Raw genomic sequence first — 15,086 nt, 5'->3', positions numbered from 1 at the left:
AGACGTGAGATCATGACCTGAGCCAAAGTTGGGCACTCGACCGAGCCACCCAGGCGCCCCAACAGTTTGTAAATTTAAGCCCCACATCAGGTTCTCCGCTGTCAGCATGGAGCCTGCTTTGGATCCTGTGTCTCCTTCTCTCTCTGTCCCTCCATTGGATCCTCCCTCTCCCTCTCTCAAAAATAGACAAACATTTTTAAAAACTGTGCTTCTAACCATATTACCTAGAAAATTATATATGTGTATCTATGGCATGGTACCTAAATTTGCTTTATATATGATATATGCTATGGGTGTACCTTATGTATTCATATTCATCTATACATATTTGTCACATACATATTAAAAGGAAGTACCAGGGCACCTGGGTGGCTCAGTCAGTTAAGTGTCTGACTTCGGCTCAGGTCATGATCACGCGGTTCATGAGTTCGAGCCCCACATCAGGCTCTGTGCTGACAGCTCGGAGCCTGGAACCTGCTTCAGATTCTGGGTCTCCCTCTCTCTCTGACCCTCCTCCGCTCATGCTCTCTCTCTCTCTCTCAAAAATAAACATTAAACAATTTTTTTTGAAAAAAAAAAGAGATACCAGGAGTATTTTAATTTCTTCTTTATATATTTTTCTTTTTACACATTTCTACAATAAACATTTAATATTTTTATACTCAGAAAAAAAATATTTTAGCCAGGTTCTTACTGAGCCTTCCATGATCATTAAAAATATTTCCATTTATCTTCTCGTAGCGTCACCCGTTGTTTTACGCGAGAGATGCCGCGGTGGTTAGCAGTGAGCAGTGGTGGGAAAAGATGTCTGAAGCCCGTCGGCTCCTATGAAAAGAGAGAGATTGATTGATCAATTCATTTCTATAATTCATCAGATACCTGACACTGTACTTGACTCTGAGACAACAGCGGTAATGGCAATGGCTAATTTCACTGGGAGCTCGTTCTGTGCCAGGCAGTGTGTGTTCTAAGCGCTTTATTGATGCCAATGCATTTAATCTTGGAGCAACCTTATGAGGCACCTGCTATCGTTCTGTTCGCTGGATAGATGAGAAGGCGAAGGTTGAGCTTCCCGGGTGACACGGCTGTTGGGTGGCGATTCACACCCTCTGGAGTCTCTGTAGACTCTTAAATAAAGGATGAATATGGTCCAGTCAGTGTCTCCTAAGTTACATTTGAGCTAAGTCTTGAAGGACGAGTAAGAATTTGTCGTGTCAGGGTTTTTCACAAAGGTACCACAGTGACAAAGGCCAGGTGGTGAGGGTTGTCTAAGGTGGGGTGTTTGGGGGTGAGTTGGACTGCCCGTGAGGGATGAGGAAGGCCCTTGGCACGGCCATGGGTTAGAGTTCCAGCTCGGTATTCCCACAGGGAGCGGTTGAAACCATCCCGGAAGCCACCCTTCTCTCGGGTGTTCATCGCGCTGCTAACAGATGAAGTCACCCCCACCGCCTTTGAAATAAGTCAAATGAAACATATCTAATGGAAATGCGCCCGAATAAATGCCTAGTCTGTTTCTTGAGATGTTACAAAATGCATTTTTTCCCCCTCGTCTTGACAAACAAGCAGAGGCAAACCTGATTTTATCCCCGGAGGCGATGGAACCCCATGCAGGAAGACGTTGGCAGGGTTTCCTTGTTAGGGAACCCCCCCCCCCCTCCTTCAATGCATGCGGACTGACACGACCCTTTGGCGGGGACATCCGGGTTCCGTGACAAGTGTTGGCACACCTGTCGGGTCTGAGGACTCATAACTATAACCCGTGCTGGACACGTCTAACGCCCAGGCCATCATTTCACTTTACAGACACAGAGACTTTGCCGCACGTTTTGTATGGACTTACAAAAGGGCCATCACGGTCACATTCAGGTAAGTTTTAGGAGAGATTTGCCTGAAGCAGAGCCTGGTGGTCTGCGGGGCGGGTGACGGAAGGCAGTTCTCTCTAGCTGGTGAGGGACAGTCTGCCCCTCACACCACCGCCCACCTCTGCTGACTCAAGATGTGACCTCTGATATTCCGAGAGTGCATTTCACGGACTCACTGCCCCTTCAAATGTCATGGTCTGAACAACAACAAGCCACGTGTGGCTTTAAACCCCTTGAAGAGGCCCCAAATTTAAGGCCCGCGCTGGAGGCATCCCCCGGCTCTCCCTCTGTGAGCTCACACGTAATCTCGCCCGCTCACACCCGAACGAACACACGGACTGTGGAACCAGAGAAGGAGGGCCAGGTCCTCGAAACACGCCAGAGGGACAATGGTGGACTTTGATTTCTCTTCTTTTCTTCATCACTGGTTCTTCTTCCCCGTGTGCTTTCCAGCGACCGTTTTATTGTTTGGGAATTAACTGGGTTAATAGAACGGTGCTTGGCTAAGTGCGACCCCAGTGTTAGCAGCTATGGTTACATGAAGCATTTTCATTAGTGAACATATTACAATGACAGGCACTGCCACATGTGACCCACCTTTCCTTTCTCACATTCTATATAATTGTGTATAATAACTATTGTTTATTGTCTGTCTTCTCCAGCCACAATGTGAGCCCCGGGACGGCAGTGACTTTGTCCCCTTCCAAGGAGACGGTCACTGATGGTGAGAGGGTGGTCCTTCAAGGCTGGGGGAGAAAAGAAAGAACTCAGTCACCCCACGGCTCTCTCCTCATTCTTTCTGCGCTGGATGTTGTCACTGCCTGACGAAAAAGCATTTTGACCTTTAAGAGGGCCCGGAGGGTGAGAGGGAGAGGGATTGGGAAGAAAGCTGGACCTCGTGACTCCCGAGCACTTGCTTGCTCCGAATCCATCGGCTTTTTTTGCGCCGACCCACGCAGCCGGTCCCCATTTTCCCGCTTCCCAGGCAGGTTAGGGGTGCTGGGACTGAGTTCCGATCAAAATCATGTGGACGGAATAACGTGTGCCGCTTCGGGGCCTGGCCCGTGAAAGCCTCCTTCTTCTGTCTGCAGGCCGGATGTCCGGGCTCTAAGACCCGGGGCATCTGAGGCACCAGGCGGAAGGAAACTGTCCCTGAAGGACCAAGGAGTTGAGCCCCATCCCCCCATTGTGACGGGACACTATACAACATTGTGTAACAGAGTGACACATATCTATTGTGGTTAGCCCCTAGGTTTGGGAGATCTGTTTCATAGAACAGGGTCACCCACCTTGTTTTGACCTGAGGCTTGTCTACTGAAGCGGACTCAACATTGTTATTGGTAGTAGCACCTTGATCCTGGATCTGGTCTCCCAGTCAAGCCCCGAGCACCCTGGGGACCCCTGCTCAGAACTTCATTCCTTGTTCATCACGGCAGCCCCCACCTCATCGTCCTCATGCCTTAAGCCTGCCTTTGTTGTTTTGTTTTGGTTTGGCTTTTGGTTTTTTGGATGGCACTTGCCTTCTGAAAGATCAGACATTTTAGCTATTTATTCTGTTTTTCAATCTTACCTTCCTAGAGTCCTAGCTCTTCGAGGGAAGGGATTTTGTGATTTTGTTCACTGCTATATGCACACGGGAACTTGGGACACAGGAGGCATTCCACAAAAATTAGTGAATGAACTGATTCATTCCGTCATTTATGTGTGTGGCTGTGCACCAGGCCCGGCGACAGCCCCTAGGGATACTGTGGTGACCAAATCAGAGCCCAGAGCCTGTTGGACAAGACTAGTAGACCAGGGGTCACAACTAAATACAAACTGTGCAATGCTCACATCGGACAACTGGGAGGCGATGGGGCGGAAGATGCCTGTGGGATGGTGATGAGTAGGGGTTTCTAGGCAAGAAGGAAGGAAAAAAAATTTTTTTTAAAATGGAGGTCCAGTGTATGTGGGTGGCAGAGAGCCAGGAAAGCAGGGTGTTGGAACACAAAAGAGAAGGGAGAAGGAGGGCCCAGGCACAGGGTGGAGGGGAAGGGCCTGTCAAAGTGCGCTGGAGAATCCTAAAGGCAAGGTAAGTATCCCCTTCAGGCACATGGGGACCACCCACGATGCCCCAGTTCACACGCCCCACCAGACAGAGGCCCCGCCGCCCTTCCCCCAGTTCCTGCTGATTAAAATCTCTGGTCATTTTAGGGCAGTGAAAAGCCTCTGTGTGATATTATAATGATGGATGGATGTCATGACACATTTGTCCGAACCCATAGAATGTACACGACGAAGAGGGAACCGCAATGGCCAACTATGGTCCCCGCGCGATTGTGATATGCCGGTGTAGGGTCATCCAAAAGAGTGCCATTTTGGTGAATGACATTGCTAAGGTGGGAGGCTACGCACGTGTGGGGACTGGGGGTATATGGAAATCTGTACCCCCCTCTCAATTTTGTTGTACACCTAAAACTGTTCGAAACATATGTATGTATGTGTGTGTGTGTGTGTGTGTGTATGCATATATAAGCTCTAAATATATATAAATATAAAAGCATATGTATGCCCTAAATAGACACACACACACACACACACACACACACACACACACATATATATATAAAAGAATATAGGAAAAATTTGCAATCCATTCAGTCTTATTTATGTTTAGAACTGACTGGGCCAAGTTCCAGCTCTAACCCTTACAATCAAGACCCCTGAGCACCCTCCCAGACCTTCCCCAAAGCCCTCACCCTGACGCCCACCAGGTATCACTGACCCACCCTCCTGCCTAGCAGCTTCCCTTCCCTTTGCGGTCTGAGAACCTGCACCATCTCAGTTCGATTCTTAAACACACGATTTCATTGACTTTTCTCAGCTGTAAAAACTATATTTATTTCAGTGCCTTAAAGCCCAAATGTGTGTGTGTTTTCAAACCTAACACCCAATGTCTCTCGCCACAGCTATTTAAGCAAGTCCAGCAGTAAAAGGGGCACATTTCCGTCTTCAGTATTTTTGTGTTTTTATATGCTGTCCCACAGCGGAGTTTGGGCCAATGAGAAATAACCGAGGAGAAAAGGGAAAAGAAAAATAAAGGAAAAGAAAATAAAGGAGAAAGTGAAGAGAGGAGGGAGAAAAGAATGAGAACAAAGGTTTATCCTCGTGGCTTTTGAAAGCCAGTCTTTTACTTGGAGCACTTGAGAGGGTCAGAAGACAAGTTTAGGCCTAAGGGATGAGGTCAAGGTTTCTCGCCAGTATTGCCTCCTCTAGGTACGTCTGTCTGCTCCTCGATGAGACCAGCCCCCGTCACTGCCGTTCCTTTGTCCTGTCAGAGCCAACAGCTGGGACATCTAACACCACGAAAAACCATAGCAGAAAGAAACAGGCCTTTCTATCAACTACAATGCAAATTGCTTACCGGATGATAAAGCTACCTAAGTCTTCAACTGAGCCAACCAAAGCCTTCCTCTTCCTCACTCAAAAAGTAGCTCATTTTCCAGATTTACTCTCTTCTCCTTAAATTATAATGAACCCACAGTGCTTGAAGATGTCAAGCTGATTGGCAGAGTCTGGACATTTTCATCCGAGCCTAGAATATCTTGCAGGAAAGGTCACCGGCAGATGCATATTCGGCCCCATTTCTTTTTCCGCTTGGTCATCCAGGATGGCCCGGGGTGAAAGTTTGCAAAAACTAACGTTTAATGCCTTTTAATTTAGGACATCTGGGACTACCTAGCAAAGTGCTCAATCTACACACCCTTCCAAATCTGGAAGACTCAAGAGAAATGCGGGGATCATTCTTTATGCCCTTAGGAAGAGGCCTAGAGAGGTCATTAAATATGGGGTGTGGTGGGGGGGGCAGGGGACTGCATTTTCTTTCAACCTATTGGACCAGGGTAAAACATGGCGAAATCGGTTGGCATTCTTTTTATATCAGATCACTTGTGAAATTCTCGATTTATGAAAAACCGGCTTTTACCAAGATCATCATAATCTGCCTTAGGTCCCTTTAGGGGTATAAAAAAGGCTATAAATGAAGTTTGTCAAATATCAGCAGACACTGAGCACCTACCATGTGCCGGGCACTCTTCAAAAGTGCTTTCTATGCATTAAAGATCTTTAATCTCCACAAACATCTAGAAGGTAGACGCTATTACCATCATCCTCAAGATACCAGCCAGGCCAGGGGTGCCTGGCTGGCTCAGTTAGTAGATCATGTGACTCTTGATCTCGGGGTCATGAGTTCCAGCCCCGTGTTGGGCATGGAGCCTACTTAAAATTAAAAAAAATAATAATTAACAAAAAAGACACAAATGAGGACACTGAGGCACACAGATGAGATGAGGATTTGCCTCAGTCTCACACCTAATAAGTAGGGAGCTGGGGGGGGGGTCAAACCTGGAGGTTCTGTCTCCAGACGCTATGCTTTTTTCACCATGGAGCTATTTTACTGCCATGATACCATCCCTGGGACGAGTGCTTTATATTTGCTGTTTCATTTAATCCTCACCCCAGCTTCATGAGTAAGTAATTATTACCACCCAGCGGCTCAGAGTGGTAGGTTTGTCAAACAGAAACTCAAAGACATTTGGGTAATGACTAGCCGGCTGTCTTCCTGCGTACAAAGCAATACGTTGATTTCATCCAACAAATTCAAAAAAGATGATTCTATAACAGAGACGGGGGGAGAAAAAGCCTGCAGAGTAAGAACAGGATGTTACGTTTGTGCATTATTTTTAGTCTGGACAATCTGTTCTTACACAGACCAAGGAGGACTTTCAAAGAAAATAATTAGCGATTCTTCAGAAACTCTCAAGATCGTCTGTGGAGCACGGGACAGGCTGTCTCTGCACAGTATATTCTTCCAACCCTCAGTCAGCACCTCCATCTTGGGAGGGCCATGTCTCCACCATTTCTGGCACAGGAATTTCTCAACTCCCCCACTGTTGACTTTGGTCAAAAAAAAGTATGAGAGCAATCACACACATATAAGTATTCAAAGTCAAGGTAGTCTCCAAGTGTTTAACTGGCCTGTCTCATTTAGAATAGTTCTCAAAGATCATTCTGATGGATTTTAGTTAAACACGTATCATTTTTCTTGACTATTTCAATTGTAATTTGAGCCACAGTCAGAAGTACACTACGAAGCACTCATTCTTGTTTAGGAAATTTTAGCCAAGGTATGGAGGTCTAGGCTCTGAGGAATCCTATTCTATTCTATTCTATTCTATTCTATTCTATTCAATACTGAGGAAGACCAAATCCAAAGTCCAATTGTTGGAAAGACTGATACTGGAGAAAAAGGCAAAACAGAGAGGAAGAAAAAGGAAGAAACAGTCGACTCTAGATCTCATCTTGATCTGTAGAATCATAAGAGCAAGCTTCCTATTTCCAGAATTCTTGAAGTTTTTAATGAGTCTCGGACTGTGTTTCCAATAGGAATTTATACCAAAGTGGTGAGATTCTACGTATGTCTGCACTGAGAATCAAATATCCCTCTGTCCTGGAGCGTAAAAACAATGTTTTTAGTTAAAAGTCCTGCAGATGGCCCTTTCTACCATTGCTATAAAGCTGACATTTCTATTTGATTTGATTTTACATTACTATTTTATTTTATTTTATTTTATTTTATTTTATTTTATTTTTTAGAAAGGCAGACTGCCACGTGCAGAGCCTCATATGGACATGTCTGGAATCTTGGAAGCTTGGGTCCCTTACTTCCTCCTACAAATGGACCTTGAGAGCTTGTTGGGAGATTCTGGCGGGAGAGCACAGCTACTCCTGTACCTTTGACCACAGAATGGTCCTCCTGTATCGGGGAAGGTCATCCTCTCCGACCTAGCACAGCCCCGGAAGGGACTCGCATGGAGTGGTGAGGGAGGAAGGGGGACACCAGCCTAGCCAGCCAGACCAGCCAAATCGACCCTGGCCAGCAGTGGGGTGACAGATGTCGTAGCAAGACACTTCTTGAAGTCTCTTTGAAAGTAGTCTGTAACTGTACATTTTGTAGAAGTGAGTGTGGTGACATCTTTTCAAAGGTAACTTCCATTTGCTCAATTATGATAGTGTATGAAGAACACTAGTTATTCATAATATACAACAACATCAGAACACCCCAAAGCAAAACATGTCAAAAGAGAAGAGAAACCACGCCACACGGATCTTTTGGTACAATCTCAAATGATGAGAATTTATGAGAATCTTCAGGGGTGGACACATTATCGTTATTATTAGGGGAAAGAGTAAAATTTTGGCACCGTAAGTTTAAGTTGCTTGAGGCAAATTTTACTTTAAATTCTCTCATATAATCTTCTCAGTAGATGGGGGATGATATGGACAGATGTCCGATATGAATACTTTTATACAGATTTTTGAAGGTATTTTACCTATGATCTTTTCATCATTCACAAATAGTAAAGGCATTACCATGGGGGGAAAAATCCATAAATTTTAACAATAACATGAAATTGATTCGTTAATGTGGTTCTTAAGGTGGCAGTTGCAGCCTTGCCCCACCTTTATAGTTTTGCAGTTTATATTAATTATAAATAAGGTGAGATTCAATCACTTGTCGCGTCTTTGGCCTAATCAACATATTTGTAAAATTTGAACTGGTTTGTGCTTGTCATGGGAGTTATTTTTTTGTTATATGACTATAAAGTCTGGAGATGGTTGGGCTATACAAGAGTGTGAGAGATTTGTGATAGTCAATTTTCAATTTTTTTTTAGTGTTAATTTATTCTAGAGAGACACAGAGACACAGTGCAAGCAGGGGAGGGCAGAGAGAGAGGTAGACACAGAATCTGAAGTAGGCTCCGGGCTCCGAGCTGTCAGCACAGAGTCCGATGCGGGGCTCGAACCCATGAACCGTGAGATCATGACCTGAGCCGAAGTCAGACACTTAACTGGCTGAGCCACCCAAGCGCCCCTGTGATAGTCAATTTTTATTGAGGGGCCGGTTATATTTGATTTTATTTTCAGAAATCAAACTAGAAAATTGTTGTTATAGTATTGATAGTGATGAAAACGTTAAGGGCTGTTTTTCACACTGCAGTTGGGGTATTTTCTTTAGCATTACCTTTAATTGTAACTACTCGTTCTTCCTTTTCCTCTCATGAGTAATTATCCTCCCCCCACTGAATTATTGATTATAGGGAACAGTTAAGTTAAAACATAACAGTAAAAATCTACCCGGATTACTCTTCAGAAACAATTAACTACCAAATAATGTGTCAAAATTGTAATCAGGGTGGGACATCAGACAAACCGGCATAAAACGCGCTTAGTGTGAGAACAGTTGTTACAAAGTTCTATGATTTACTCTCATCAGGAGGTTGGGAAGCTGGGTTTAGACTGGAAAATTTAGGAATTCAAGGTTCCTAGGTGGCTCAGTCGGTTAAGCCCCTGACCTCAGCTCGAGTCATGATCTCATGGCTGTGAGTTCAAGCCCTGCGTCGCATTCTGTGCGGACAGCTCAGAGCCTGGAGCCTGCTTTGGATTCTGTCTCCCTCTCCCTCTGCCCCTCCCCCACCCGTACTCTGTCTCTCTCTCTCTCTCTCTCTCTCTCTCTCAAAAATAAATAAACATTAAAAAAATGTTAAGACAAGAAAATTTAGGAATTATATAAAAAGCAGACCAAGCAGTGATTTGGCAGTCGATATTTGAAAAATACCAAACACGCCTAATTATTTTATCGTCCCTCCTCTCATTAAGTGGAGGGAATAAATCGTTGGTTACCCAATGGCTGCCAAGCAAGGCCCAGTGTAAAAGAAATCTTTGTGGTGTTTTGATCTGTAGTCAGAGCTTGAATCTGGGAAGGTGAAAAATAGACTTGTCCGAGCAAACTGGTTATTACATTAAGACGTAACCATAAATCGTAAGTATATAAAAATGGGGAAATGGTTGTGGTCATATTTTAGAGTGCCCTGTAAAACACAGCATAAAGTGATGGGAGCAGGTTCTTTGCCACGAAGCACTTTTGTTGAAAATTATCTCACACTTGGCAGAGACACAATATATTGAAAGTTCCATTTGAATCCTGAATTTTTCTCTTTCTTGTAGTGTTTTTTGCTTATGTTTTTAACGAATCCTAGTAAACCTTCCTGTGCACGTGTTTTTAGATATACCCATACCATAGATAAATATAATGACAAAGTCTATAATGATCAATTCAAAGCCTTTAACTTCACTTCTGAAGTATATTTAACTAATCAGCATGCATAAAACACATATTAAGCTGAATTTACTACGTTAACAAACTGTAACAACTTCCATTTGTTACCGTAATAAATAAACACACTAAATACAGCCATGATCTTGTGTGCATATTTGTGTCTTTCTACAGCTGTAATACTTAATAGGATCAGAACTCTGTGTGTTAATAACAGCCCTTAAAAGAAGCAGGTATGACTCAGTCAGTTAAGCATCTGACTTCAGCTCTGGTCATGATCTTAGGGTTCGTGGATTCAAGCTCCACATCAGGCTCTGTGCTGACAGCTCAGAGCCAGGAGTCTGCTTTGGATTCTGTGCCTCCCTCTCTCTCTCTGCCCCTCCCCTGATTGCTTTCTCTTTCTCTCAAAAATAAATAAACCTTAAAAAAAAAAAAAAAAAAAAAAAGAACCAGGTGATTGTGTTCTCTCCTGGCAAAAATAAGCGAATACATCTACTTCCATTCTCCTAAGGCATCTCCACATTCTCTAACTTGTTAATCTAGGGTCATTTTCAACTGTGTAAAAATAAGGGCCTTGCATAGACCAAATTGTTTTCAGGGATGCATATTTTGTACCCTCTAATTGTCCAGGTATCCAAAGATTAGGCATTTAAATACTCAATTTAACATGCCTTAAAATTCTTACAGTTATGTATAGGTTGTGAATTCAGCATTTAAGCTGACACACTGAGCTTTTGTGATTTGTATGCAACATTATGAACATTAACTGTTTTAAAAATATTATCTATTATGATTTAATTTAGTTCAGTGTGTAATTTACAGGTGTGTAATTTTAAATAAAGTGATCTTAACTCTTCTAACCAGTAAACCTACTGGAAGAAATTTAATAAGTTCAAATTAATTAGGGTTGCTTTCTTTCTTTCTTTCTTTTTTTTTTTCTTTTAGAAAATAAACTCTACCTATGACCCAGCAACAGCCCTGCTAGGAATTTGCCCAAGGGATACAGGAGTGCTGATGCACAGGGGCACTTGTACCCCAATGTTTATAGCAGCACTTTCAACAATAGCCAAATTATGGAAAGAGCCTAAATGTCCATCAACTGATGAATGGATAAAGAAGTTGTGGTTTATATACAGAATGGAATACTACGTGGCAATGAGAAAGAATGAAATATGGCCTTTTGTAGCAACGTGGATGGAACTGGAGAGTGATATGCTAAGTGAAATAAGTCATACGGAGAAAATATCATATGTTTTCACTCTTATGTGGATCCTGAGAAACTTAACAGAAGACCATGGGGGAGGGGAAGGGAAAAAAAAAAAAAGAGAGGGAGGGAGGCAAACCATAAGAGACTCTTAAAAACTGAGAATAACTGAGGGTTGATGGGGGGGTGGGAGGGAAGGGAGGGTGGGTGATGGGCATTGAGGAGGGCACCTGTTGGGATGAGCACTGGGTGTTGTATGGAAACCAATTTGACAATACATTTCCTATGAAAAATAAAATAAAATGAAAAAAAAAAGAAAATAAACCCTAGACTTGTGTGAACTAGAATATCATGCTAATGTTGTTTTTACATCATGACGATAACAAAGAAAAAGACATAAAACCATTTCTAAAGCAAAAGTGTGAAGCCAATGAATGTATCCAAAAAGTTACTCAATTAAAAATATGTGCTATTGTCCTATAAAATTACATATCATGAACTAAAAATGTTAAGTTGTTCAAAAATGGTAAGAGTTCTGTTTTGCTTCTCATCCTATAACCTCTTAACTAAAACCACTAATTTGGGGCACCTGGGTGGCTCAGTGGGTTAAGCATCCAACTTTGGCTCAGGTCATGAAGCCCCAGTTCGTGAGTTCAAGCCCCACGTCAGGCTCTGTGCTGACAGCTCAGAGCCTAGAGCCTGCTTTGGATTCTGTGCCTCCCTCTCTCTCTGCCCCAACCCACTCGCATTCTGTCTCTGTCTCTCTCAAAAATAAATAAGCATTAAAAAAAATTTTTTTTAATAAATAAATAAAACCACTAAATTAACAGTTAAACTTTTCTGTTTTCTCTGAATTATAGTTTAAAGGGGTAGCACACTTAAAACATTGGGAGAACGTTTATTTTGATTTGAGTTTCTCTTTTTTAAGCTTTTATTTAAGTCGCAGTTAGTTAACATACAGTGTAATATTCGTTTCAGGAGGACAATAGGGATTCAACATTTTCATGCATCACCAGGCGCTGTTCACAAATGCCCTCCTTAATCCCCACCATCCATTTAGCACACACCCCCCCACCCCCCAACCTCCCCTCTGACAACCCTCGGTATGCTCTCTAGAGTTAAGAATCCATTTCTTGGTTTGCCTCTCTCTCTCTTTTTTCCCTTTGCTCCTTTTGTTTCTCAAATTCCATATACGTGTGAAATCACAGGGCATTTGTCTTTCTCTGACGGACTTATTTCCTTTAGCGTTATACTCTCTAGCTCCTAGTTTCTCTTAAGTTCAATTGTGTTTTTCATTCTTCATATAAGCCCTTGAAAATGTAAATAAGTTTCCATTGTAATTTACCGATCCCCTGCTGAGGTAGAGTAGACAACTTGCTCGAAATCATTTGTATTCACAAAACAGAAAATATTCTCAAAAAAAGGTATCGGAACCCTTTACTTTTGGTCCGACTCAGTAGTGTGATTTATGATACCATGTTTCTTCTCTCTTCTCTCTAACCTTGAAAAGCCTGAAGCGACAATAATTTTGTGTTGCTGAATCATAAACTTCAGAGGCTTCTGCCTCACAAGAGACAGGCCTTTGCATGCTGGAGATTTGGTTAACTTGTTTTCTTTCTTGTCATTAGTCTCCTGTAAGGCCTAACCGCTTTCTTAAAGTCAAAAGTTACTACGGATTGCCAGTGTGTGTTTGCATTATCTTGGAAGCAGGAATGCTGTTTTTGCAGATACTGACAACTATTTGGATATGTAAGGAGAAAACACAAGAAAAGAACGTTTGGAAAGGAGGAAAGAGACTCTTATCTTTAGTTTCAGGAATCCACAGCATGCAAACATAAAACACCAAACCCAGGGGATCACATTAAAGGCCAGAAAGAAAAGACCAACTTCCCGTTCATGTGTTCTCAAATGGCAGAGAATTATAAGAACAAATAGTACATAAACACAATCAACCCCAGAAAAATTAACAAATGATCTAGACTTCAGATTCCCTGTCCTTTGCCACCAACTAATCTCTTCACGATCTGACATAAGCCAGCAGGGTGTACCCGATCTGCAAAGGGCAATCAGGAAAAGCCAAAATAAGAAACAACTTTGGGCAAGAATACGTTGCAGGCTGCAAGAACCAAAGGAAGATAAGCATAAAACTCCCAACAGCCCAGGGCTGGACAAGGTTCCTTTCCAGGTCACACATTTCTATTGATTCCTATGGTAGGACTTAGGTAAACAACATCTTGGTGGAACCTTCAGAAATAAATGGTCAGGTAGTTCATGAGTAGCCCGCCCTTCACTTGTATAGAAGGGAGAACAAACTATAGAATTATTTCATCCAACAAAGGCAGACCAGAATTTATATAAGAGAAAAGGGGGAGAAGCGACGGAGAAAAACAAGAACACAAACAAACAAGAAACAACCCCTTGTAGTCAACCTGGTAATAGTGAACTTGCACGTTTTGGGGGTAACCTGATTCGTTGACAGGTGGTCAGTCTGGACTGGACCATCAGTCCTTAAGCAGGCTCAATAGGCACATAGGAGAATTTAAAAAATCGTTTCAGTTGCTGAAGGACTCAGGAAACCTTCGCGTTTGGCTGAGGAGCTAGTGTGACCAGCGTCTGCCACTGTCCTGCATTGTATCCGAAATTGTTACAGGTCTGTGTGTCCTTTGTAACAAAGTTTATTCCCTGTACCCTCCCATGTTTTTAATGGAAAAAGCAAGCCTGACCACTCGGTACTGAAACATGTGACTTGAGTAAAACAAACGTAGAAAGCGCTTTTTACACCTTAAAACTTTTGCCTGGAGCAAAGTCCACGAGTGAAGTGCTTAAAGCGGAATTTCCCAACACACAGACTGCCTGCGGTATCTGGTACCGGAAGGTTCCCTATTGGGAGACTGAGTGTGCCAAGTTCAATGGCGTCCTTCCCGTCGACCCACCTCCTTTCTCCGCCCCTAGTACTTGCTTGCCTTCAGTTCAGACTCCTTGGAGGCAAGTTACCCAGCAGTTTTGACCAGGCGTCTTCTACAGCAGTATGTGGATCCTAACTACAAGCCACCAGCCACCTATGAAGGTTGGGAGTCGCATAAGGTAGACAGCACGGACCCGAAACAGCATGCGTTTTCACTGAAAACTCCCCGGAGTATAGAGTAATGGAATGTAACATTTGGCACATAAAATTCGGCAGTGCGTAATATCACCTTCATTTCCGTCTTTTAAAAACAAAAAACCTACGTATTCCTACATGTGCAATGGCCTTTTCTAAAGTAGAATACCTTAAGGTAAATATCTTGCTAACTCCCCCATGCAAACTCAAGTGTTTGATTACAGCTCTCTTAGTGGACATGTGGGTGGCCCTGAAAAGAGCCTTTGGGGTTGGGTAAGAGGACGCTTACTTGGCGAGTCTACTTGGAGCTGGTGTACTTGGTGACGGCCTTGGTGCCCTCGGACACGGCGTGCTTGGCCAGCTCCCCGGGCAGCAGCAGGCGCACGGCCGTCTGGATCTCCCGGGACGTGATGGTCGAGCGCTTGTTGTAATGCGCCAGGCGCGACGCCTCGCCCGCGATGCGCTCGAAGATGTCGTTCACGAACGAGTTCATGATGCCCATGGCCTTGGACGAGATGCCGGTGTCGGGGTGCACCTGCTTCAGCACCTTGTACACGTACACCGAGTAGCTCTCCTTGCGGCTGCGCTTGCGCTTCTTGCCGTCCTTCTTCTGCGCCTTGGTCACCGCCTTCTTGGAGCCCTTCTTCGGGGCGGGAGCGGACTTCGCTGGCTCAGGCATCTTAAAACCTCAGAAAGCCAGAAGTGGAGTGAAAGCAGGAAGCGAATGTCTGCTACTTATAGGGCTTTTATGCTAATGAAGGATGC

General features: G+C 43.6%; 1 protein-coding gene across 1 annotated transcript; it reads right to left on the bottom strand.

The window, feature by feature from the left end:
* Positions 1–736: 736 nt before the first annotated feature.
* On the bottom strand, positions 737–15,040 carry LOC102949057 (histone H2B type 1-C/E/F/G/I). The gene is made up of 2 exons (XM_007074443.3): positions 14,611–15,040; positions 737–825 (listed from the first exon to the last, which is right to left on the bottom strand). Exon 1 carries the CDS (start codon positions 14,998–15,000, stop codon positions 14,620–14,622), a length of 381 nt encoding a protein of 126 aa, XP_007074505.1. The 5' UTR covers positions 15,001–15,040; the 3' UTR covers positions 737–825; positions 14,611–14,619.
* Between the last annotated feature and the right edge of the window lie 46 nt (positions 15,041–15,086).

This window comes from Panthera tigris, chromosome B2, assembly GCF_018350195.1.
Source record: "Panthera tigris isolate Pti1 chromosome B2, P.tigris_Pti1_mat1.1, whole genome shotgun sequence".
In the NCBI taxonomy this organism is placed as follows: Eukaryota; Metazoa; Chordata; class Mammalia; order Carnivora; family Felidae; genus Panthera; species Panthera tigris.
The sequence above is the reverse complement of the archived record's forward strand: the minus strand, read 5'-3'. Positions and strand labels throughout refer to the sequence as shown.